At 39.6% G+C, this 26,869-nt stretch overlaps 1 protein-coding gene across 1 annotated transcript in view; it reads right to left on the bottom strand.

Annotated features, from left to right (window-relative positions):
- The window catches only part of LOC110972118 (GTPase IMAP family member 8-like), a 323,852-nt gene extending 300,031 nt beyond the window's left edge, over nucleotides 1–23,821 (bottom strand). Inside the window, exons 1-4 of the mRNA XM_051937134.1 lie at nucleotides 23,264–23,821; nucleotides 20,336–20,553; nucleotides 20,081–20,192; nucleotides 19,753–19,927 (exon numbers count right to left, since the gene is read on the bottom strand). Coding sequence (XP_051793094.1) covers nucleotides 19,753–19,927; nucleotides 20,081–20,192; nucleotides 20,336–20,553; nucleotides 23,264–23,746 — 988 coding nt within the window. The 5' untranslated portion in view covers nucleotides 23,747–23,821. The remainder of the gene's footprint in view (nucleotides 1–19,752; nucleotides 19,928–20,080; nucleotides 20,193–20,335; nucleotides 20,554–23,263) is intronic.
- Nucleotides 23,822–26,869: the final 3,048 nt, after the last annotated feature.

The raw sequence follows: 26,869 nt of genomic DNA, 5'->3' as shown, positions 1-26,869 counted from the left end.
TGAGCAGTAGGGAATGTATAGAGCTGAATGAGAGAGTTCAGGTAGGGGGAGTGGATTTTATTGTAGTTTTGATTGCAAGTGTTAGAGTTTTGAATTTTATGCAGGCAGCAACTGGAAGCCAATGAAGCGATCTGAACAGCAAGGTGACGTGCTGTTTTTGGCTGGTTGGCAACCAGAAGTGCTGCTGTGTTCTGGTTTATCTGCAGAGATTTGACCATACATGTGGGAAGGCCTGCCACTAATGAGTAACTGTAGTTGATGCATGATATTTCGAGAGCCAAGACCAGGAGTTGAACTGTATGTTCAGACAGGAAAGGTCTGATCTTCCTGATGTTGTACAGGACCAACTGACACAACTGAGTTTAGTTTAGTTTAGTTGGTCATCGATCGTGACACCCAAGACTTTGTGGATTTTGAGTTGGGTTGATTCAAGCTGGATGTTGATTTCTTGTTGAATAGAGGGAATGACTGGGATGACAAGGAGCTCAGTCTTGTCGAGGTTGAGTTGAAGGTGGCATTTTTACATCCATTCTGAGATATCTGCAAGGCATGATGACATCTGGGCAGAGACAGTGTGCTCATCTGGGGGAATGACAGGAAGAGCTGGGTATCATCAGCATAGCAATGGTATGAGAAACCAAGGGAGAGGATTATTGCACCAAGTGAGGTTGTATATAATGAGAAGAACAGAGGACTGAGCACTGACCCTTGAGGAACCCCTGTGGATAGATCGTGCAATTCAGACACTTCTCCCCTCCAAGATGCTCTGAAGTATCTCCCTGAGAGGTAGGACATGAACCAGCGGAAGACTGATCCTGAGATGTCAAGCTCAGTAAATGTGGAGAGGAGGATTTTGTGGTTAAACGTGTCGAAAGTAGCTGACAGATCTAATGGCAATCGATCTAAGGACTGCCCAGCAGCTCTAGTAGAACGCAATGATTCTATTACCATTAGGAGTGCAGTCTCGGTGGAGTGACCCTGTTTAAAACCAGACTGATTCGGGTCATACAGGTTGTTTTTAGAGAGGAAAGCAGAGACTTGGTTGAAGACAGTTCATCAAGTATTTTAGACAGGAAGGGTAGGAGTGAAACTGGTCTGTAGTTTTCAACCTGGGCTGGAACAAGTGTAGGTTTTTTGAGTATTAGAGTAACTTGAAGTTGCTTAAAATCTTAGCAGGGAACACACCTGCAGCAAGTGAGGAGTTATGTTACTGCCAGGTTAGGTGCTGGGGAAATGGTTTGTAAGAGGTCAGATGGTGTGGGATCCAGTGGACAGGTAGTGGGAGGAGAATCCAGCAATAATTTGGAGACTTCCTCCTCAGTCAGAGGGGAGAATGAGGAGAGTGTGGTTCTATTAGCTGGTGGGTGGAGTTGAGTTGGTCAGACCCAGATAACTGGTTACTGCTTGCAGAGACTTTGTACATGTAGTGTGACACAAGCAGAGTGGAGGGTTGGGGAGGAGGTGTTTGAAGGAGTGAGGTAGCCCTATAAGGTACAGTCAATTCCAGCCATTTTCAGTACAAAAAAAATCGCTAATATTTTATTGGTAAATAAAAATATGATGAGAAATACAGGGAATATTGGACACACATCGCGAGGTGCATTTCCTCGAAAACGACCTATTCGTGGATTATATACCGACTTCAAGACATGTTTTGGACAAAAAATATTTTACTGGCTTGTTTCGTCTGGATGTCCAAGGTTGGATTATGGCCGTTTTTTGTGGGATATTTTCATCTGTGTGTAATAATGAACCCGCAAATGTGAGTCGCGCTGTGTACGTTGAAGCCGTGTATAGAGAACGGATGGATGGATATTCGTTGTTTGTCGGACAAATGTGTTTATATTACCCGCTGTGGTAATCACATCTGAAAGTGGTTTATACCGGCGGATTCATGAGAATCTAAGCTTTCCATTCTATCATCGAGTTGGCAGTGTCATTCTATTTCGAAAAATGCTTATACAGATATCAAAACCGTAACAGAAGCAAAGAATATTTTTTGAGCATCTGATGTGCTACAGAACTTGTTCTGATAGAACTTGGTCTTAGCAGTTTTAAAACTGGAAGAGACTAATGTAAGTAGATTCAGAGAGTCACTGAGGTCAATGGGCTCTCTGTATTTATGCCATTTTCTCTGAGCCACTCTGATCCCCGCCCTTTGCTTTCTGGTCACTTCAGTGAGCCATGGACAAGATGGAAAGATATGAGCAGGCAAAAACTGGTATATACAGTGAACAGGACCATGTTTAATCGTAGCTTGATCAAAAAAAATCTGGTGATTGTGAAGTCAGTTCAGCTCAGTGTGTGTCAGCTGTAATACCTGTGAAACGCTGTTTTAGTGAACACTCCTTGTCCAGTGGGGAGTCACAGTCCGGCCACAGATCTTTAACCTGGTTTTCAGCGTCTTCAAAACTATCAAAAGTCCCGATAGCTGGTTCACCCTGGAGGCAGAACTTGAGGTTCTTTCTCAGTTGATCAGCATCGAATTTCACCACCTGAAAAAGAAATAAAGCAAAGCTAAACAAGCAAATATTCATAAAATATGATTAATTGAGGGCTGCACAGCGGCATAGTGGTTAGCACTTTCACCTTGCAGCAAGAAGATCCCGGTTCGAATCCCGGGGTAGGCCTGGGATCTTTCTGCATGGAGTTTGCACGTTCTCCCTGTGCATGCGTGGGTTTTCTCCGGGTACTCTGGCTTCCTCCCACAGTCCAAAAATATGCTGAGGTTAATTGATAACTCTAAATTGCCCGTAGGTGTGAATGTGAGTGTGCTTGTTTGTCTGTATATGTAGCCCTGTGACAGACTGGCGACCTGTCCAGGGTGTCCCCTGCCTTCGCTCAAGTCAGCTGGGATAGACTCCAGCACCCCCCACAACCCTAATGAGGATAAAGCGGTGTATAGAGGATGGATGGATGATTAATTGAAATTTCTTGTACAGTAAGTACAGCTGCAATGAAGAGTCAATGTACAGAAACTGTTTGTACAAAGTTAGTGAACAGTTCATGATTCCAACAGTTCAAATGATGTTTTCTTTTTAATGACACCTTCTGATGTCACTGGACAAATCAGAAGTTGCAAAAACGAAGTGCCAATTTTTTTGCCTTGACTTTTTTGACAACTGAGGGTGTTTTTTCCCTAAAACATTAAGCATTAAAGGCTTCAGCTGTTGATAGAGAATAAGCAGTGAAGATACCTTTTTTGTCCACGTGCAGGGCGATGGTGACATGATCCCAAATATAAAACTGTACAAAATTACACTGCTGACCATCCATCTGGTTTCCAGGTCTCTCCACCAGCTCATACCTGATGAGAAAGCCAAGTCACAACGAATATAAATATTAGACAGTAGGTCCTCGGTATATGACGTCCTCGGCCTACGGCATTTCGTGGTTAAGTCGCCATGTCCCATAAATTTATTAACAAAGTCTTGTTCTATCATTCCGACGTACGTTGTTTGCGACATTAAAACAATGTGCAGGAGCTAACTGACGAGCGAGCGGATGAGTACGTCGTCACGCGCCCCTATACGAGGAAGATGGCTTTGTTTAGATTCGCCGGTTGTATGGCACATACGTCACAGTATATGAGTTCCAACTTTGGGCGAAAATCGAAATACATCGCGCTGTAGGAACGGAATTCCGATGTAAGATAAGGATCCCTGTAATGAACTGCGCAACTCAAGTAAAGAGAGTTTTCTTAAATTCTGTAGATTCTCCTACCATTCATGTTCTGGTTCTGAGTGTCAGAGCGGATTCTTTTGTTACTGCTAATGAGGAAAAAACACGATGCAAGGAAGACTCAGAGTCAAAATATTCAGTTAAGAATATTTAGTAAAAAATGCAAAGGATGAACAGAATATGCATGCATGCAGATTCTATCTTGCTCAATGCTGACAGTAGAATTGCTAAGGCTAAGACAATGATTCTTCTGCATGCAGCTGTAATCACAAGAAAGAATGAATTTCTAAGCTAATACATGAGTTTTTAACTAAGAATTTGCAGTCTTCTGATTGGCCCCCACCAAGAGAGGCCTTCCCGGATGTCTTGGGTCTTCGTCCAATCACCGCCGTCTTCCTCCTGCAGAAGGTGTCTCTGAATGTGTGTGTATGTGGCCGCTCCCTGTGACCTTTGCACAGTTTTTTAAGAGCTCAGTTTTGCTGAAATCTGCAGATTTCTGTTCCATTTGGTGTTGAATTAAACAATTTACTGATTCAGTTTTATTCAACTTAACTTTGAACAATATTTTAATAATTTAATCACACCTATATGGCAGATTTGAATGATCCCATCCCTTTATTGATTTACTTTAATCCTTATTAATTAATATAAGATTTCCATGTTCTTCCCCATTTTATTGTTAATTTAATACATTGCTAATTTAGATTCCTCTATAGTATTTTCTCATGAAGCTTAATATTTTAATCTTAATTCTCAACATTGTTTTATGGTTCAATAACTTTTATTCTTGTTTAAACATCTAGCTGCTGTTTGAACTTTTCACCCTCTCTCTGTCTTTCTGCGCGTACGTGACAACCTGCGCATCTCTGTAACCGCAGACCCCCCTCTTTCTTCCTGGTATCACAGTTTTAATGGATGTTCTTTACTTTTAATTTAAAAGCTGTCACCTGACCACGCTAAACTGCCATCCTAGATGCTATTCTTATTTCAGTTTGTCAGTTTGAAGCGAGGGAGAAAAGTTTTCCCCTCAGCTCTTGAAAGGTCAGATGCAACCGCAAGCCTTTTAGTCAAGTGGAGCATGAAGCATTTACCTTAAACTCACTTTCCTTAGGTTTAGACGTTGAAACTTGCACAACCTGCTTAGATCAACACTTTCTCTCCCGGTTAAGAGCTAGAATTCAAACATGCATTCATAAGCACTTTAATATATTTGATTATAGGGTTAATACAATTTGCAAGCACATTAATATATGATTAACACATAATATGATCAAATGAAGGTTAATGATGAATATAAGTAATAAGTAAAAGAGTAATTAAAATGATGATTGTAAGTAATGAGTAAAAAGTAATAAAATGATGATCATAAGTAATAAGTAAAAAGTAATTAAAATGATGATTGTAAGTAATAAGTAAAAAGTAATAAAATGATGATTGTAATTGATAAGCAAAAGAGTAATAAAATGATTATAAGTAATAAGCAAAAAGCAATAAAAACATGACAGTTTAATAGATATGTAAAATGAATATTCCCCACAATCCCGACTGAGGTATTGCTAAGATAAGGCCGAACAGCTTCAAAATGTTGTTCCGAAAGTACTGAAATTCATCTGGCATCCCATATTCTAACTGGATTTGGTATTATTATATCAGGAATAATGCACATTTTCCTGACAGAGTGTTTTACTCATGGCAAATTGTACCATTAGTAAATTTGGTATGATAGTGTGTAGTTATTCAAAGACATCCACTCGTCAAAACAAAACAACCGCCCCCACTTGCAGATATTTATTAAATATGATAATCACAGGGTTAAACAAGCAAACAAGTTTTCAAACTCACCACAACCATTGTCAGATGGAAATGCACACCCTGGGTCGGAGCTTTCACTTGGCACCAGGGCCGTGCGGCCCTATAGGCAGAATAGTCAAATGCTAGGGGCGCAAGCCAGCGGGGGGGCGGCACCGCAGGGTTTTGTTTTGTTTTGTTTTTTTAGATTAAGAAGAAGAAAATAGGCACCGGTAGATCCGTGTTGACAGTGCCGGATACACCGAACTTCCAAAATGAAGAGGCAAAAGCCCTCTGGAGCTCATTTCAGAAAAAAAGCGTAAAGAAGATGAGGAGAAGCAAGAAAGAAGTCGAGGTATGGGGTCATGAAATATTTTGTTAGAAACTGCATGAACACACAACCGCGTATCGGCTAGCTCGTAATGCTAATGGGCTAACGTTAGCCCTCGTAGTGACAGTACTGTTAGTGCTGCTTTGTTAGCTCACTTTCAATATGATAAAGTTACTTCTATGTTGAAGAATGTATCAAAGACAGTGACGTACGAAATGCACGTAGTGATGACATTGTTGATAGAAATCGTTTCTTTTAAAGTTTGTGCTCTGACGCACTGACAGTCTCGTACCGTTGCCTGTGTGTAGGCGATGCTACCGTCATTGAACTTCACTAACTGGCTTCAATTTATTTTAAGCCATTAAAATAAATGATCAACTTAAACACAAGTTTAAGAATATTTACATATTTATATGAATGGAAACATGACTCCATGCGTCCCAGACGGCCGTACAACAGGAGGGGATTACACCGTCTTTATTAGACACGCCATTACCAGTGTATCACATTTAATTAGAACAGGTGTACTGAAGCTGTTGTTCCACATACAGTAATTATTTACATGTTACAATTTTGAGATGTTTGTATTGACATTAGCTTGCTGCTGTGTTTCGGATGTCCTAGGTCAGGGATGTTATTATGTCAGGTGTTACCATGTATTTACCTTCCCATGTAAACACCCAGTTAATCAATGACCTTACTGTCTCTTTTTAGATTCACTTCTGAAATATTTATCTTCCACTCCTGCCACTACTGGATCAACAGCAGCCTCCACATCCACCTTGGTACTGTCAGGACCCTTCCCTCATACACTGCTACGTTAAATGATTCTAACTCTCTTCATGCCTTTTTCTCCCTCTCCTGTCAGCAGAGCTGACGAGGAGCAGCTGAATCTGGTCAGGTAATCAGTCACCTCCGGCAGAGTCTGAGCAGCTGACAATCATTCTCCCAATTACACACCAACCATAAAGACTCCGGCTCTCCAGCAACACGTCGCCAGATTGTTTGATTTGACTTACATGTCAGTTTTTTCACCTGCCCTTTTGCTCTGCTGCTGGAAAGAAGTTTTGCTAATCCTGTTTCCCTGTTTCTCCAGAACCCGCTGCTCGGACTCCTGCAAACTGCTCTCCTTGGTTCTCCCTCCTGGACCCTGTCATTCTCCAGGCTCATCTGTCAGCACCTGAGTTCTCCTCGTCTGCCCAGTCTACAGCCAAATCCTCACTCCTTGCCGACTCCTGCCACCGGGGATCTAAAAAACAACCGGCGCCGCACTCTGCCTCCCCTCCTCGAACCAACAGCCGTCGAGTCCCCGGTGAGAACGTCGCCCACCCGGCACCCCTCCTCATTCTTCTCTGACAAACTCCGGCTTCCCCTGCCATCAGATTCCACTCATCCTCCTACAATAAACCTTTTAAACTGCATCTTGGCCTTGGTGGTGGTTCTCTGCTCGAGTCCGGTCTTGATTGCGTGACAGGTACCCAGTGATGGAGGACTCTCTGACACCCAACCTGGAAGCAGTGAAAACATACCCACAGTCCCCTCTACATCAGACCAGCCTGTTAATCAAATAGGTACACCTTCCTCTATCCCCACCCCAGTGCTGCCTGGCTTCAAAGAGGTAAGACAACCTGTCCTATTCACTTCAGGACAGCTTCAGGATATATCAGCTCCAGCAATAGACCCGGCAGACTGGCCATCTGTTTTATCTGACAAACTTAGAACAGAGTTTATTCAAAGGGGACCATTCCAATTAGAAAACAATTTCACTTTTCCCAAAAATAGCGATGGTAGAAGGTGTCAGCAGGATTATTTCACCAGACAGTTAACTAATGGACAAAAAATACAAAGAAGCTGGCTGATGTACTCAAGAGAAACAGACAGTTTGCACTGTTTTTGTTGTAAACTTTTTTTCAGTCAAAGAATTCAAACTGAACAGAGAAGTTGTCACAGACTGGAAGAATGCTCCCTCCATTCTTAAGCTCCATGAGTAGTTAGTTAAAGTGAGTTTATACGTATTTTTTTAAATATCTTTTTTTGGGCGGGGGCCGTGGGAGGGTCTTGCCTAGGGTGCCAAATGAGTCAGGAACGGCCCTGTTCTAAACACTTTAAAACAATGAAGATGTTCCCGACTTTACAGTATAATGCTGAATGTATTTGTTTTTTGAGATAGAAGACAAACTTCTTCTCTCCATTGAAGCTGATTATTTTCTAAATATCAGTGTCTCAAAAGAATCTTGTACAAGGACCTTTTCTGTTTAGAACAGCCTGCCAGCATTTTGTTATTATCCGTGGTTATTTTGTATTATATAATATTACATATATTAATGTTATATAATATTACAATAATTATATTTTATTTTGTGTGTCTCTGTAGTATTTTAGTGTCTCTTTGTGGCTACTTTGGGCTGCTCTGTAGTTATTTGTGTCTGCTTGTAGTAATTCAGTGTCTCTTTTTGTCCATTTTCTGTCTCTTTGTGATTATTTGGTGTCTCTCTGCAGTTATTTTCAACACTTGCAAAGAAGAAAGCTGGTATCAAACTTGAAACCTTACTTCTTGAAAATACAAACTGAGAAACAGCAACCAATCTGAAACATGTTCTGGGTTCTCCACATCCATCTTTCTGCTTTTAAGTTCAAGTATCACTAGATGGCATTCAACAACCACAAATGTCTGAGACCGCATTTTCTGATTGACAAAACATAAGGTCGTTCGTCAAACAAATGAAAAACAGCACTTAACCCCTCCTTTAGGAAACTTAACATTCATGTAGACACAAAATTTGAAAAAAAAAAAAAAAAAACTTTATACATTTTTCTCACTGACAAAGGCTGTTAGTATGAAGTCGACATTGGCCTTTTAAACTCAGTGTTGTTCTACTGGATCTAAGTGCTGCTTTTGATACAGTAGATCACATTTTATTAAACAGACTCAGACACCTGGTCAGCCTCTCTGGTACTGTTTTTAACTGGTTTAATTCTTATCTCACAGACTGATGTTTTTATGTAAGTATTGATACGTGTTCCTCAGGAACCCATGAAATTAGGTGTGGGGTTCCCCAAGGGTCAATTTTAGGTCCCATTCTTTTTAATCTTTATATACTTCCTCTTGGGGACGTCATCAGGAGGCACGGCATCAGTTTCCATAGCTACGCTGATGACACACAGCTGTGCATTGCCGTGTCTGCTGATGACACAGGGCCAATAGATACCCTTTAAACTGTATTTTAGACATTAAATCATGGATGGCAGCGAGCTTCCTACAGCTCAACAGGACAAAACTGAGGTTTTAGTTACAGGTCCTGAAGGCCAGAGAGAGAAACTTTTATCAGAATTACAAGATTTTAAACTAGCATAATCTGTAAAAAAAAAAAAACAAAAAAAACAAAAAAAACCTGGGTATTATTTTTGACTCTGAGCTGAATTTTATCCCAAATGTTAAACATATAGCAAAGATAGGTTTTGACTATCTTAAGAACATAGCCAGAATCCGTCCATTTCTCTCTCAGGCCAGCATGGAGGTGCTGATGCATGCTTTTATCTCTTCTCCTTTAGACTATTGTAATGCCCTGCTCTCTGGTCTTCCCAAAAAGAGCATTTTAAATCTATAGTTATTACAAAACTCAGCCGCAGGCGTGCTAATGAGGACCAGAGGGCGGGAACACATTACACCAGTTTTAAAGTCGCTGCATTGGCTCCCTGTCCGCTTCAGGATCGATTTTAAGGTTCTTTCACTAGTTTTTAAAAGTCTTAATGGCCTTGCGCCTTCTTATTTGTCTGATCTTCTTTCACCATATCGACCCTCGCGGACCCTGAGGTCCTCTGGCAGCGGCCTTTTATCCATACCACAAGCAAGGAAAAAACCCAGGGCGAGGCGGCATTTAGCCACTACGGCCTCCGTCTGTAGAACAGCCTGCCGGAGAGCCTCAGGACTGCAGAGACTGTTGATGTTTTTAAAAGAAAGTTAAAGACTCACCTTTTTAATCAGGCTTTTAAATAACCTTTTCATTCTTCTTTTGTTCTTACTTACTTTATATCTTATATATTTTTGCTCTTTCAACTTTCCACCCTTTATTTATTTATTTACTAATTTATTATTTTATTTTATTTTGAATCCAGTGTTTCCTCAGAGGGTCCTCCTCACTGGGGGCTCGGCTGGTTGGGGGACTCCCCACCTCAGTGTGCACAGTGACGTAGCAGTTAGCACTTTCGCCTTGCAGCAAGAAGATCTCCGGTTCAAATCCCAGCCTGGGCCTGGGATCTTTCTGCATGGAGTTTGCATGTTCTCCCTGTGCATGTGTGGGTTTTCTCCGGGTACTCTGGCTTCCTCCCACTGTTCAAAAACATGCCGAGTTTAATTGAGTACTCTAAATTGCCGTAGGTGTGAATGTGAGTGATTGTTTGTCTGTATATGTAGCCCTGAGACAGACTGGTGACCTGTCCAGGGTGTCCCCTGCCTTCGCCCGAGTCAGCTGGGATAGACTCCAGCACCCCCACGACCCTAGTGAGGATAAGGCGGTGTATAGAGGATGGATGGATGGATATTTCCACTTGTATTTTCATATTCTTTTACAGCGTTGGAAATGAGCCTCTTCTAAAACAATAAATCAGAGTGTGTGTCAGGCTATTTCCACCCAGTTCTTTTGATGAAGTAGTCAGAAGACTTCTTCTTAGGTCAAAGAGTATTTATTACATCAAGATTGAATTGAATGTACAATACAGAATTCTGGGCCTGAAACACCTTTCCCTGATCAACAACAGATGTTGCAGTCAGTTCGAGCTGAAACGAACTGCCTAAACTTGCCCTGACCCAGTATTTATAGTCTAACAATGATCGTATAAGCTAAGCACTCCTGCATTGCGTAATTCCCCTCAGTCACTGTCCGTCTTGCAATCATATTACCCAATATTCTTCACTATTCTTAGCTTAAGGTCAAAAAGGCACTTTACTCAGCAACTGTAACTTAAGGTCAAAAAGACACTTCTGCTTACCAACTGGTTATTAATAGGCACTAAGATATATGGCCTTTCATCCTTTCATTCTGATCTGGTCTTACCTATCTTTAATTCACTCTAATTCCACTGTAGGAATGCTGTTTGAAACTCTCATATTAAACAGATCAGTACAACACCTATAAGCATATTAATACCATATTTAAAAGTCAATGTTAATCTCAAAGATGAATAACCATTACCACAATAGATTTATTTTTGTGATTTGTCACTACTCCATAGGCCTGTGTTACTTTTACAGAACGTGAATATTAATACTCTGTTTGTCCCTGAGCTGATTTCCTCAGCACTCAGATACAGTGAATGTTTGACAGATTCATGCCATCCTGCTTTAATGATGTCTCATTTAATGAAGCTATCTCATGTTAAATGTACCGCACAGTAAATGTTAAAGCTTGACTTTAAAAATATTGTGTTGCAATAACTACAAAAAAATAGATAATACATAACAGAAAAATAAAGATAATAGAACAGAAATGCTGACATGAACAAAGAAAGGAGAACAGATGTATCAGTGTAATAACTATTAATGGAGAATAATTCGAGAATCATAACAGTTATCTCCTCTAGAACCCTGGACTTTGTTTGATTGTGTGAAATAAGGCTTTTGGGCTATATACAGTAGTTCTAAATGATAGTAGAAAGTTAACTAGCTCTTGCAGCTTTTACTAAACGTCTGTAAAGTACCAGATGACCTTCGGAATATAAAGCTTGTAACCCGTCTTTTGTCTGTTTGTGTTTAGCTTTTCATCGTGGCTGCCAAAGAGCGTGGATGAGGTCTATAAACCAAAGCTGGGGTTTAGCTCTTGGTTTTGTCACTCTCAGTGGTGCGACATTGTCCAGGATATGTCCACAGATTGAGTTAAAGTCACAGATTAATTGTTGAGGGTTTGATTGAAGGGGTTGTGCTTTAGGTGCTCGAAGGTATCTTAAAAAGGTGTGGGTAGTTGGATCTGGATCTACGTCCAAGTCAGCGATTGTCACCCCGATGTAAAAACCCAATCCAAACCACAGCCATAGTTGTGAGTAGAGCTGTGTGAAATTTAAAGTGTCTGTAGTGCTAAAAAATTCACCATCAATGGCTTTGGAGTCCGGAAGTTCAAACCTCCACAAGTTAAGGTCCTGTCAAAGTTTAAAACAATTAATGATAAAAACTTGTAATTTAGTGGGCAAAGATCCAAATGCTGGCTGTATTCACCACGTTCCAACCAGGTAACAAAAGTAAAATGTTGAGGGCGGTGGTAAAGATAAAATTATTAAGACTAAAGGTCTGAGTCGAAGTAGAACTAACATTTAGAAGCACCGTTTTGATGGAAGTTAGTTCGTGAAAGTATTCAGGACAACATCTGCAGTGAGATAACAGGTGTTGTAGCTGGGAGAGGACAGCAGGGGGCACCAGGGCTAGAAACTGTAGAAGAAAAGGTCCAAAGTGTAAACACTCAGCCATGTACACTAGACCGTAGAGTGCGCTTCATGTTAGCAGCTAGCTTGTATGAGCCACGTTTATTTAGATACAATCCGTTTGGAGCAAACCAATACCAGCGATTCCAGAACACTTTGAAATTGTCGATGTATCCTAAAGGCTGCCTCTTGCAGATCTGCTTGAGCCAATCATGGAGGCTCAAGGTTCTGGAGAACCAACAACTGCCACGATTCAGAGGGGGAATGGGACCTGAGATAAACACAACTTTGCCACATTGTTTTAAAAAGTCAAAAAGTTTGATGAAGTCATCTTTGGTGTACTCTGACTGTTGATTGATGATGTCAGATCCTCCCACGTGGATGATGACTCTCTGGATGGATGGGAGGGAAGGCAGCAGATCTTGGAGTTTATTGTGGATAATGGAGACCGTGGCGCCTGACAAACTGTGTATTTTTGCCTCGTAGAAAGGAAGGTTCCTAATGACTGTGTCGCCAATAATCAGAGTGGTGGTGTCGGAATGAAGACCGGATGATGGAGACGTTTGGCCTCGCCACTGTCTATTCAACATGCGGCGGGCAGAGGACAACCTGCCTCGTCGTCTGGTCGGCTGGTTCCCATGCAGTGAGAAGACCTGCCCTCCATTTGTTACAACCATCTTGGCCACAGCATCCAGCAGATCCCAGACTTGGTTGTCGTCACTGCCGTTGTGTTTGAGGGCGTAGAATCTGTCTTTCACTCTATCATTTAGGATTCTCTGCAACTCGGCGTTGGTTCTGTTCAGGACAAACTCTGACTGGTTGTCGTAGATTAGGACTATGAAGGTGTGCCTCCAGACATCATTTCCAAAGATCTCCTCCATCTGCCTCACAGTGTTTTGTTGTTCAGCAATGAGGGTCCCCACCTTGATGACCAGCAGGAAGGCATGGGGCCCCCGGTCCAACAGATCGATGCATTCGGATGCATTCTCTTCAGTTATTTCTGAGAGTCCAGGAGTGTCGACGATGGTCACCTCCCAGTTGGACACCTTCTCATTCTGCAGATAGCAAAGAGTGTTTCCTGAGGAGAAGAAACATAGTTTAAATAAAAATTTTATTCTAATCCTCTGAACTTTAAGTAATTTCTGACTATTCTTTTTTCTACACCGTTAGCTCTTTTTTTTTTTACTGTAATATAAACTCCTGCACCTCTATGACAACATAAAAACCATGAAAACGAGAGAGAACTCAGACGTGTCTTCTGTGCAGAATTAAACAGTCAGAATGTCTTAAATCATAAATAGCGAAAAAAAAGTTGAATTTCTATGAAATCTGGAATCAACAATATTTTTCCAAGCACACAATGGTGTTACCAATTCTGGACAAAAGGTGGCTCCACATAAAGTAAATATCCAGTGTTACCTGCAGCAGCACCACCAGTACTGAAGGCGTGTCTTCCCAGTATCATGTTTCCACTGGAGCTCTTCCCTGATCCAGTCCTCCCAACAAGAACCAGTCTGAGGTCTGGCACAGAAACAAAGAGAGACAAAACATCAAACATACTGCCGAAAAAAACTCTTGGTCTTTACGAGATTTAAGGAAACAACCATGATAAATTGCCACCTCATCGTGGTGGAGGGGTTTGAAAAAGCAGCAGAGGTCCTACTGAAGGACTCATGGTCATTTTGTGTCTTTTTGGTGTGTTTTTCTGTATTTTGGTCAGCATTTTGTTGTTTTTGCTGCCAATTTAATGTCTTTTTGTCGGTATTTTGTTGTTTTTGGTGTCAATTTTGTCTTTTTGTTTTTTCGTCTGTTGTTTTATGTATCATTGTCATTATTTTGTGTCTTTTCAAAGTTATTTGTGTTTCTTTGTAGTGAATATTATATTTTTATTATTTTGTCTTTTTGCTGTTTTGTCATTTTGTTGTAATTTTGCATTTTGTTTGGTCTCTGTAGTTATTTTGTGTCGATTTACAGTTATTTTGAATCTTTTTGGAGTTATTTTATGTTGTTTTGTTTCTTTCATTTTGGTTGTTTTGTTGTTATTTTGTGTCTGTTGTGGTTTTTGGTTATTATTTTTGCGTGTTTTTGCAGTTACTTTAAGTTTTTCTGTTCTTATTTTGTATTTTTACGAGTTACTTTTGATGCCTTTTTGTTATTTTTTGTCTCTCTGTAGTTATTTTCTGTCTGACAATAGGCCCTGGTAGGGTGTCTGTGGGAAATATTCTCTTATTTTACATTTAATCAGTATCCTATTATATTCTGTCTCCTATTTCCATCAATCATAACCCAATTGATCAGCATATAATCACAACTCAACTTATTATATAATCCAACCGTATGAATGTGTACAATAGTTTTACTTATATAGTATACAACGACAAAATGAACCTAATCCAACATATGAATGTGTTATTTCTTATAAACTTTGTTGCGAGCTTGCTTATCATGTGTTACCCCAGCTTTGACCTCTCACACCCACAAAACAGAAGAGACAGCTCAGACACTAAGACTCCACATTAACCACTGTAGAGAATATCTTAAAATAACAAACACACCTGCAAGGTGTCGCTTTCAGAAATAGACATGGAACAAACGGTCCAGCTCCTAAAGGATTGAAGTCGCTTTATTTCAGAGAAAAATTGGCTCGGTGAATATGCAGAAGCGCACGTACGCACAAGAGGTAATGAGAGGACAAGCAAAGAATCATGCATAAATGAACAATTTGTGTCTCACGTTTCCACCCAAATCCGTTTTTTCCTTGATACCAACACCTCAGCAGAAATCTCCCACTCCACTCTATGGGAGACACTTAAAGCCTATATTCGGGGGAAGATAATTGAATACTTCTCCAGATTAAAAAAATTAAAAGACTCCAAACTTAATGAAATTTGTGAACTTATTGCCAACATTGACAGCCAATACTCAGTCTCACCCTCCCCAATGTTATTTAAAGAGAGATTACGTTTGCAGACAGAATATGACTTACTAACAACAGATCGATCCACATACTTACTGACAAAAGCTCAGTTTAACATTTACGATTAAGATGACAAGGCCGGCAAGCTATTAGCCCAACAATCTCGCCAAGCCCAGTCCTCTCGCCTCATTCCTAAAATATACAATCAAGCAGGGGAAACACTCACAGATCATACAGAAATAAACAATGCTTTTAAGCAGTATTACAGTAAACTATACACCTCTGAATGTGACAACGACTCATCACAGCTTAGACTCTTTCTGGAGAAACTTAACCTTCCATCAGTTCCAGCGGAATATAATTCTATATTAGGAAGTGAAATCTCCAAGGCAGAGATTCTGGAAGCCATTAAATCCTTGAAGTGTGGCAAAACTCCAGGACCAGATGGTTACACGTCTGAATTTTATAAAAAATTTGCCCATCAGCTATGCCCTCTGCTTCAAGCAATGTATAATGAGTCACTGTCAGTGGGAATTCTCCCCCCAACTCTTCGGAAAGCAGTTATAACACTTTTACCAAAAAGTGGTAAGGATCCGCTTTACTGCGCCTCCTTTCGGCCTATCTCTTTGTTAAATGTCGACTACAAAATTCTATCAAAGGTATTAAGAGTGAGACTGGAAAAGGTCGTTTCACACATAATTTCAACAGACCAAACGGGCTTCATCTCCAAAAGACACCCAAGTTCGAACCTTCGACGACTTTTTAATATTATTTATTCCCCTCCATCCGACTCTCCTGAAATGGTGATATCGCTCGATGCTGAGAAAGCATTTGATCGAGTCGAGTGGCAATATCTATTTTCCTCACTTAAAAAATTCAAATTTGAGGAATCCTTTATCTCTTTGGTAAAACTGCTGTATTCTCTACCCCTGGCTGCAATAATAACAAATGGACATCAATCTGAGTACTTCCCGCTTGGTAGAGGCACCCGCCAGGGCTGTAGCCTCTCTCCCCTCCTTTTTGCTATTACGATTGAACCACTGGCTGCCACCCTTAGACAAGCCAAGGACTTTGCTGGCATTGAGCGTGGGGACCTTGTTCATAAAATATCCCTATATGCGGATGACATCCTTTTATACGTTGCAAAACCTCTATCATCTATACCTGTCATACTCACTACATTAAACCAATTTGGGAAAATGTCAGGCTACAAGATCAACTTTGACAAAACTGAAATGTTTCCTATCAATCAGGCAGCCACTCAAATATCACCATCACATTGTCCATTCAGAACCGTCAGTAAGGGCTTTAAATATCTTAGAGTGGAGGTCACATCTGCATTCTCATCACTTTTTGCTAAGAACTTTGGTGTTTTATTTGAGAAATGTAAAAAAGACATGGAAAGATGGAGAAATCTTCCGCTGTCCATAACTGGACGAATCAACCTGATCAAAATGATTGTGTTGCCAAAATTTCTCTATTTGTTCCAAAACCTTCCAATTTTGATCAGGAAGTCATTTTTCAAATCTCTCGACAAAAGCATACTGTCTTTCATCTGGAATTAAAGCCACATAGAATCAAAAAGAGTGCCCTTCAAAGACCTAAAACTCTTGCTGGCCTGGCACTACCCAATTTCATGCACTATTACTGGTCATGCAACAAAAAATCTATGCTGAACTGGACTGATGAAAGTCCAACTATTAGCCCCGAGATCTGGGTCCAAATGGAGTATGCCTGTAGCTCAGTTGATTTAAAGTCTGTTTTATGTGCACCAACAACCCCTCCTCTTAGCCAGTTTCGCCTTAATCTGGTGGTTTATCACTCAGTTAGAATCTGGTCCCAATTTAGAAAACATTTCAACCTCCAGACTGCCTCAATATTCTCCCCTATCAGAAACAATTATAATTTCCCACCCTCCCTTTCAGATGGTACCTTTAAGAGATGGTAGTCAAAAGGTATTAAATCTACATTAAATCTACATTTCCTAATATCCCGGCAAACAACACAACTGATCATATTTTGTCACTATCCCCACATTGCAAACATCTAATCTCTGTCCTATATAGCAGTAGAGATAAATGTGTTCCTCACTCACTTCAAGATATCAAAAGACTTTGGGAAAGTGACCTTGGAAGAGTAATGACAATTAATGAATGGGAGGCAGTGCTTGAACTAATAAATACCTCCTCCCCCTGTGCAAGGCATCGCCTTATACAACTTAAGGTCGTGCTGAGGGTGCACTTGACCAGAGGAAGGCTGGCAAATATGTTCCCCAATACAAATCCTTCATGTCCTCGTAGTCAATGCCAACCTGCAGATCATATACATATGTTTTGGTCCCGCCCAAGACTTAATACATTTTGGTCTGTGCATATATGAACATGTTTCAAATAGATATTACCCCCAATCCCATGTGTGCCCCATTTGGTTATAGCCAGGAGATCTCTTTACTTAAAGAAAATGCTCATGTTATAATAGCATTCACCTCCTTAATAGCCAGGCGCCGCATACTTCTCTCCTGGAAAGAGCAGGCACCTCCCAGCAAAGAACAACAACAAAAGACATATATATATATATATATATATATATATATATATATATATATATATATATATATGTCTTTTGTTGTTGTTCTTTTTCTTTTTTCTTCTTTTTTCTTTTTCCCCTCCCTTTTTTTAATCATTATTATTCTTTGATTATTCATATTTAGTACAGTCAGAGGTGTGGGATTTGGGCCTTGGGACTGAAGGGAGGGATGGGGTGGGTTTGGGTGAGACGGGAAGGGGCAAAGCGGGACAATTTCAGATATTGTAACAGAAATGCTGCGACAGCAATTTTGTATTCCATCTTCTGTTATTTGCAATGTGTGCCGCAAGCAAAATGCATCACAGTGAAGTTAATGAAAAATTCAATACAAACTGTTAAAAGAGAATCATGCATAAAGGCCAAACACTTAAAGAACCAAATTATGAGATTTCTTAAAAGGAAACTGTTAAAACATTGCAACAAAATAAAATACTCAAAGAAAAATTGACATGTGACACATAAAGAAAGCAATTTAAACAACATTATAAATAACAAACAGTTAAGTAAAGTTAAACAAAGAGTACTCTGAATTAATAATAAAGAAAACTAATAAATCTGCCTTATCAGTGGATGAATAATAAAATAAGTTATATTTTATCACCTAAATTAAAGTTGAACAAACTGAGAAAAACCCAAAGGGTAGAGGGAGGAGAGACCCGGTAAATCCCCCATCCATCCATCCATCCATTCTCTATACACCGCTTTATCCTCACTAGGGTCGCGGGGGGTGCTGGAGTCTATCCCAGCTGACTCGGTGAAGGCAGGGGACACCCTGGACAGGTCGCCAGTCTGTCACAGGGCTACATATACAGACAAACAATCACACTCACATTCACACCTACGGGCAATTTAGAGTAACCAATTAACCTCAGCATGTTTTTGAACTGTGGGAGGAAGCCGGAGTACCCGGAGAAAACCCACGCATGCACAGGGAGAACATGCACACTCCATGCAGAAAGATCCCAGGCCCAGGACGGGATTTGAACCGGGGATGCTAACCACTACTCCACTGTGCAGCCCTAAGTCCCCTAGGACCAACTAAATTAATAATTAATCTTCAGAGAATCACTGGACCCTCAGCTCTCCGTCTAACGGGTCTGGTTACAGCAGCCCAGTGGGGGTCTGACCCAGATGGGTTCTGAAGAACATTTAAGCTGGTATTCGAGGAAAACTCGCCTAGCTTCTCACTGCCTCCATCCAGACACCTAATCCTGCTTCCTCTGGTAATTTAACTGAGTAGCCACCTTCGAATGGTCAAATTAACTACCAGTCACGTCTGTTGACAGCAGCTTTTCTTCATGGGTTTGGCCCTTGGTAAGTTGCTAGGTTAAAGTTTAGAGGTTAGGAAAAACCCCAAGGATATGTTTATGATAGGCCACCAAGGCCCCAAAGACTAGTAACCTTACAGAACCTTTTTTAGATGTAATGCACACAATAACCTGACTTTTTACCACCAGGGAAAATATAAATAATTAGTGATTGTGATAGGGATAAATTTCTACCCTGGTTTGCATCGAGCGACTACCACCCAACGACTCCCAACTTGTGTCCCGATCAGGTGTAATTTATAGTGAACTGAAACTTTTGCGTGTGCAATGACTGCAGCCTTAATCAACACAGCAATGGTCTCATACTAAATTAATCTGAGCAATAGCTTCATTTCTACCCCCTCCCAACTCACACACTTCTACCATGCACCGACCGCATGGACACCTCCACTTTTAAGGAACTGAAACTATCTGCTTTGGACTGTCCTGTCTGCAGCTCAGAACAGGCTCCTGATCAGGAAATGGAGAAACAGATGTCAGCCTCTAACTGTCGCTGGAATCCCATTGTGCAATCTTTTGGACAATGTGCACAGACTTATAAAAATCCCCAATCTATTTTGAGTTTAATCTTTACTGTGAACATTTGACCCTAGTTCACTTAGCTCTTGACTTCTCACCTCATTACCAGGTTAAAAACCTCTTATTGTAACAGTTATCAAAACTCTCTCTCATTCTTAAGGGGTTAACACTGTGAGTTTCAGCTGTAATACCTGTGAAATGCTGCTCCAGTGAACACTCCTCCTCCAGTGGGGAGTCATAGTCCGGCCACAGTTCTGTAACTTGGTTTGTAGCCTCCTCAAAACTATCAAAAGTCCCAATAGCTGGTTCACTATGGTGGCAGAACTTTAGGTTCCCTCTCAGCTGATCAGCATCGAACTCCAGCACCTGAAAAAGAAAAACAGCAGAACAACAAGACAAAGCTTAAAGAAATCCCATATTTTTAAATGCATCTGATGATGTTATCGGTAACAGCGCATCAGCTTCCATCTTTAACACCAAAGGCCTGAGATTTCTACATAGGATAAGCAGTGAAGATACCTCTTTGTCCACATGCAGGGCGATGGCGACGTTATCCCAAATATAAAACTGTTTCCAATAACGCATGGTGGCGTCCATTCGGTTTCTTTCACGCATCTCCATCAGCTCATACCTGATGAGAAAGCCAAATAGAAAAAAACAAGAACATTATAATCGACTACACAACTCAAGTGAAGACAGTTTCCACAAAGTCAGTATATTCTACTGCCATTCATGTCCTGGTTCTGACCCCGTTTGTCTCTTTGTAGGTCTTACCTGTGAGTCTCACTCATGGCATACGGCCTCCAGATGAAGCGGCCATCTCTGTAAACACAGACGGCGTTCGGGTCGTCAGTCAGCAGAGGATACTCAGAGAAGAGCTTCTGATTGGCTGGACTGAGGACTGGACTGTGGACCAACACAGTATGCTGCACTTCCTGTTTGTACAGGACAGTTTCGTAGACCCTCATGACCGGCTGATCTCCAGAGCAAAACTGAAACAACAACAGAAATTTTACTGGAGGACTCACACCTGACTGTACAAGAAGGATTCACCATTGTTATTTTGTGTCTTTTTGATGAGTTTTTCTGTATTTCTGTTGGTATTTTGCTCTTTTTGGTGCCATTTTGTTATAATTTTGCTTTTTGTTTTGTCTCTAGTTATTTTGTGTCTTTTACAATATTATGTTGTGTCTATTTGGAGTTGTTTTGAAGTTATTTTGTGCTTGTTTATATTATTTTTTTCATTTATTATTTTGTCTCTTGTTTTATGTTAGTTTTTGTTATTTTGAAATAATTTGTTGTCTTTTTTTTGCCTTTTGCTTTGTTTGTAGTTATGTTGTGTCTGTTGTAGTTGTTTTGTGTGTTTTTGTAACTATTTTCTGTTTTGTTGTTATTTTGTGGCATTTGTTTTAATTGTTTTTATGTATTTTCTCGTTATCCTGTCTTTTGTGGCTTGTGGTTATCATTTTGTGTCTCTTTGTGGTTACTTCCAGTGTTTCCGTTGTTATTTTGCATCTTTAGTTCTTATTTCTGATGCATTTTGTTGTTATTTTGTGTCTCTCTGTAGTTTTTGATGCAGAAACAAAGTCAGAGGCCAGATTCTAAGACTTGACCATGTTCAAATGTCCAAAAAGCGTCTTTAAAGATCATCAAGAATCCTCAAGAGAAGTCAGCATTCAAAGGCAACAGAATTTATTGTCGACAACCCGAGAGCAGTTGGTAGCACCGTCTCGCGTCACCAGAAGTCCTGATCTAAAAGAACTTTTCATCCCTTTTCATACTGTCAGAGCTGGCACTGTTTCCACACCTATAGCAGTGTGCGCCAATGACGTCGGACCATCGGTCAAATCCGATTTGTGTACCAAAAGTCCGGTAAAACTTACTACATTACTGGTCTCATGTCCGGTGTAATTTTTTTCCTGTAAATCACCCTAAAGTCAGTACAACAAAAAAAACGCTAATATTCTATTTGTAAATCAAAAATATGATGAAAAAATACAGGGAATATTGGACGCGAGGTGCATTTCCTTGAAAACGACCAATTCGTGGATTTTATACCGACTTCAGGACATGTTTTGGACAAAATAGTTTACTGGCTTGTGTCGTCTGGATGTAAAAGGTTGGATTATGGCCGTTTTTTGTGGAATATTTTCATCTATGTGTAATAATGAACCCGGAAATGTGAGTCGCGCTGTGTACGTTGAAGCCGTGTACAGAGAACGGATGGATGAATATTCGTTTTTTGTCGGACAAATGTGTTTTTCTCACCCGCTGTGGTAATCACATCTGAAAGTGGTTTATACCGGCGGATTCATGAGAATCTAAGCTTTCCATCGGCGTATAGTGTTTGTATAATCGCGTTTGCAGCCTTCGGACATTCTTGAAATTCCTATGCAAATTAGTAGGTGTACCGCCGGCAGGACACTGAAGTTTAACGGGTTAAATATGCACAAACTGAATGTAGCTTAGGTGATATGAACCTTTTTTATTTGAGGACATATAGGATGTTTGTAATAATGAATTAAATAGCTCTCAGCAGATTTTGTGACCTTATGCATTCTTATCCAATCTTAAGCAAATATTATTAGTAAGAACAGAACGAACGTATGGGTTGTGTGAAATCAATAATGGATAGATAGTTAAATAAGAATGTTCTTAGCCTGCTTTTCACCGTTTTTCTTCCCAAAATATAGATAAAAAATAGAAACATTTAAATTGAGTCAGTTTTGTAGCAGTTTTGTTGTGGTTGGTGTTGTTTTGAGTTCTTGTTAAATCTACTGAAGAGATAAAAATATTAAAAGTTTTTAATAATACATGTACTTGATTTTCATGATTTTTTCCCCTTTACACTAAAATAAATCTTTGCAATTATAGTGATGTGGTATTGAAACATCAACACAAAAAAAAAATCAGACTTGGGGCACTTTCTAAAATGCCTTGAATTTTGGCAGTAAGGTTTTACATTTGAGCAACAATAAAATAGTGGGATCATAATGGCCATTATTTCCACCAGATGACCTCATATTTGCTCTGAATTAATAGAATCTCATATATATTGTGTTTTAGTGAGTTTTAAAACACATTTGAATACGTTTATTGACACTATAAATTGGAACTTAGAAGTTCAGGCTCAGGATTTTTTCTCACTTTAAGCCCTGATAATGAGAGAGGGTGGATGCTGAACTAGATTTGGCTGTTGCTATGAGAATATGGTAGATTATTTCATGGATTATGGTATGCAAGGGTTGATGGTGGGATGGTAGAATGGTGTGGAAGGGTGTAGTGACGGTGACAGTGCAGTCCACTGTGACTTGACTTGTTTCTATCTTCTACTCTTTAAACCTACGCATGGGCTGTTTTGGGGCTTTCTTGAGCGAGAATCTTGATCTTGGTTTCATACATACCTGCAAACATAATTAATAAAGTAGTAAATTTGTATAACAATTATTAAAATTAAATTATACATCAACTTTATGTATGTTTTCAACCCAGAATATTTTGTTAAATTTCTAGAAGATCTTTAATAAATCTATAAAATAACCAAAATGCATAGTTGTTTGTTTTTTTGTGACAAAGACCCGCATGTTTCAGTGATTCCATCACAGAAAATTCAATTAAAGGAGTCATTGGAAAGCAAAGACTGCTGTGATACATGAACTTGTTCACCACTGTGTATTAGAAGTGATTCTCCAGAGTTCCTACCTGCTGGCTGTAGGCCTCCAGTACGTCCTCCAGGTTGAAGGTGAAGCGGTATGACCCCAGTCTGGACTTCTCTGAGAAGGCTGGAGAGCTGGTAAACTTATAGAGGAAGCTGGGATGCATGGCGACCTCATCGTCTGTGAGGTTGGAGAATTTCTGCTGCAGGAGCCTCTTCTCAGCAGACTTCACCTCCTCATGGCCCACAGCCAGACTCCACCACAACAGGACGCCTGCATGTGGATCATCTGAGGCTTCGTATGGAACCCTGAAGCCTTCGTCCGTCCTGATGCCACTCAACCCGTCTTGATCTGTGTCGTGTTTCAGACGAGTCACATGGAACTCCGGCTTTGGTGAGTTTGGGATGTTTTCTTTGTAGAGGTACTGGTTTTCCAAATGTTGAGCTTCCTGCTTCAAATCATTCAGGTTTATGTGTCGACCGCTGACAAAATGTTCTTCATATCCTCTCCTGTTCTCCCGTGTCTGCATTGTTCAGATGAGGATGTTGATCAAAAAGACAAATATAAAGTCTCTGCTGTGAGCAACATGTACCGACAATATGCTGCTGTGGGGAGGAGTGTCTTATCTTCAACAGCACAGTTCAGAATTGAACATGAGCCGTCCCCCCAAAACGGAAGTGAAACTTGAAGTGAACACGCCCACAACAGATCATCTGACATCTGGGGACAAAATGTGTTTCAACTGGAAAAAAGCAGCTCAAGCTCTTCAATACAATGGAGATGTTCCCCACTTCACAGTCAGACACATTTTGCTGGTCACACAACAGTGATTGTTTTGTGTTTTGATGGAAACGTATTAAGGATTGTTTCACCTGCTCTGTGAGAGGGTGAAGATCTGTGTGAAAGTGCAGAAAAGAAACGTGGCCTTGGACAGAGTTGCAACGCCGAGCCAGATAAGATAGAGAGTAGTGCTGTCCTCCCAAATCAGGACAAACAGGAACTATCCAGTGTGACGGAGAAGTGATTGTCTCCCTTTGCTGAGGATATCCCCTCACAGTTATTAGCTGAAGTCATTCTAAGTCATAGGTCCCTATACACTACTGTTCAAAGTTTGGGGTCACCCAGACGATTTCATGTTTTCCATGAAAACTTGAAACTAGATGAGCAGGTAAATCATTTTCTCAGATTTTTTTGAAAGCGTTTTTAAACTTGTACTCATTTTTACTGATGTTTTATGTCTTTTTTTGGTTTATCTGATGTTTTGTGTGTTTTAACGGCAGTTTAGAAAGGTGCAATAGAAATAAAGTTTATTATTATTATGTAGTTTATGACACCTGCAGAATGGAAACGGTGACGGCGGTTGAGTTGCAGATCCCTGTCGTCCCATTCAGCTACAGTTAAAAACGTCTTGCTGCTTCCTCTTCCATCGGTTTGAGCTGTGTTGAAACGGATTTGTGAATTGCTACTGAGGTACCACTCTGAAGAACCATTTGTTTTAAGCTTTTAATCTGTCTCTTCAGTTTTTATGAGTGAGAGGTCAATGCTTAGGTCACATGTTATGAGCACACTACTAATACATATGCTGGCAGGAGTAGCATAAGTTCATTATAAGAAACAGCACAGTAATATAATTTGATTATGACAGGAAAGTTGTGGTTAAATGTGATTAAATGATGATTACATGAGTTATGATTAATGAGATTAATTGTAGATTAAATGTGATAGAATGTTGATTAAATGTAATAAAATATTCCCCATAGCTGCGACCAGAACTTTTTTTTCTGCTTTCACGTGATGCAGACAAGCCGAATGAAAAATCCACAGGTTGGAACTGTTCAGAGACGAGGACGAAGGGCAGAACTCACTCAGAGCTTCAGCTTTATTCATTCTAAGTGGATAAATTTACACTACCGTTCAAATTCAGATACCGCCTCCTGCATCAAAAAGTAGGAACTGACTGTATTTAGTGTCCAAGCTGAGAAAAGTTGTGAGCAGTTCTTAGAATCATCTTCTGTTAAATTACCTGTTGGTGTGTTAGCGTCAGTTTGCTCATTGAAAATATGAGTCAGACTTCTGACATTTCCAGTTATGAGCCAACAACAGCGTCAAAATGCATAAATGCCGTCATTATACATGTCTGTCCTACGTCCATGAACGCATCACCAGACAGCCGTTTCCGTCGTGCAGCAGTTATCACGTTTGCCTGACAGACCGGGGCCAGCTGCAGATACCCGTAGCAGAGAATTTAGAGAGTCGGATGCTGTCTGACAGGCGTGGGATCGAAACCAGTTCAAATCACATCATGATCAACGTTTGTGTTCAACATTTACAGTAATTACTGTGCGTACAAATGCTGAATTGATTTGAGTAAAACCGTTTAAGCACTATTAATCTGTAACTGCACGAAGTCATGCAAAAATATTTGCACCTCAAAATAAATAAGGCATATGAAGGTATATATTGTGCTTAAATTATGTTATAACTACTGTCAAGTAATTCTGTTACCGTATAATTCAATAATCATGATATGAATAAGGTTTAAAGAACAAAATACAGGTTAATTAAGCATAACATACAGCTAAAACACAGTACAAATATGACATTTATTCTGTAAGAGCATATCAAAATGAACATGTGTGGATTGCAAAGTTTGTTTACACTTTTAGAAACAGGAAAATATTTTTGCTGTCCCAAAATCAATAATACCAGGGGTGGAAAGAGTACAAAAAATATTGTGGTTAGGTAAAAGCATGGTTATGCTTTTATTCTGTGTAAAACGAAAACTTGGCTGGTAATGGTAAGGCTTTCTTTATAAAAGTTTCCCTACAGTACTGACAATATTTAAACTTTTCTGTGTTTTAACCTCTTAAGACCTGCCGTCCACATATGTGGACATTTTTTTTGTCTCTTGATTTTTTCCCCCCAAAAGGGCATATTGTTAATATTAATAATAATACTAATATTACTGCTTCTACTACTACTACTACTACAAATAATAATAATAATAAAAACAATGTAAATCTAGTAATATATATATATATATATATATATATATATATATATATATATATATGTATATATATATATATATATATACATATATATATATATGTATATGTATATATATATATACATACATACATACATATATTAATTAATTAATTTATTTATTTAGATATATGTAATGTAATAAACATAATAATCAGATATTAGATATTATCCAGTTATTATATTTATTGGTTACTCATTATCCCAAGTAAGTAGAAAAAAACTAAAATGCAAACCAAACCAAAGCTGGGGTCTTAGGAGGTTAAATAGTTTAATTTAAAGACTTAAATACATTTAATTCAAAATTAAGTATTATATGGTAAATATAATAATAATAATATTATTATCTGGCCCAAAAAAATACCACAGGGTAGAGGTTTGTCCTGTTACAGTAAATTTAATCACATTATTTAAAATATTCCATTTGAAGACCTAATATTGCATATGTACATACAAAAATAATGCCCTGATAGATACTGCCTCAGTAAAACTGTAAATGTATTTTTTACACTCAATGTGTTTAATTTACTGTAAATGACACACAAATTGAGAACATTTCTTCAGATTAATCAGATATTGAGTATCAACCTGTGTTGTTTCATAT

Source organism: Acanthochromis polyacanthus, chromosome 17, assembly GCF_021347895.1.
Source record: "Acanthochromis polyacanthus isolate Apoly-LR-REF ecotype Palm Island chromosome 17, KAUST_Apoly_ChrSc, whole genome shotgun sequence".
Classification (NCBI taxonomy): Eukaryota; Metazoa; Chordata; class Actinopteri; family Pomacentridae; genus Acanthochromis; species Acanthochromis polyacanthus.
This window is presented reverse-complemented; position numbering and strand designations above follow the sequence as displayed.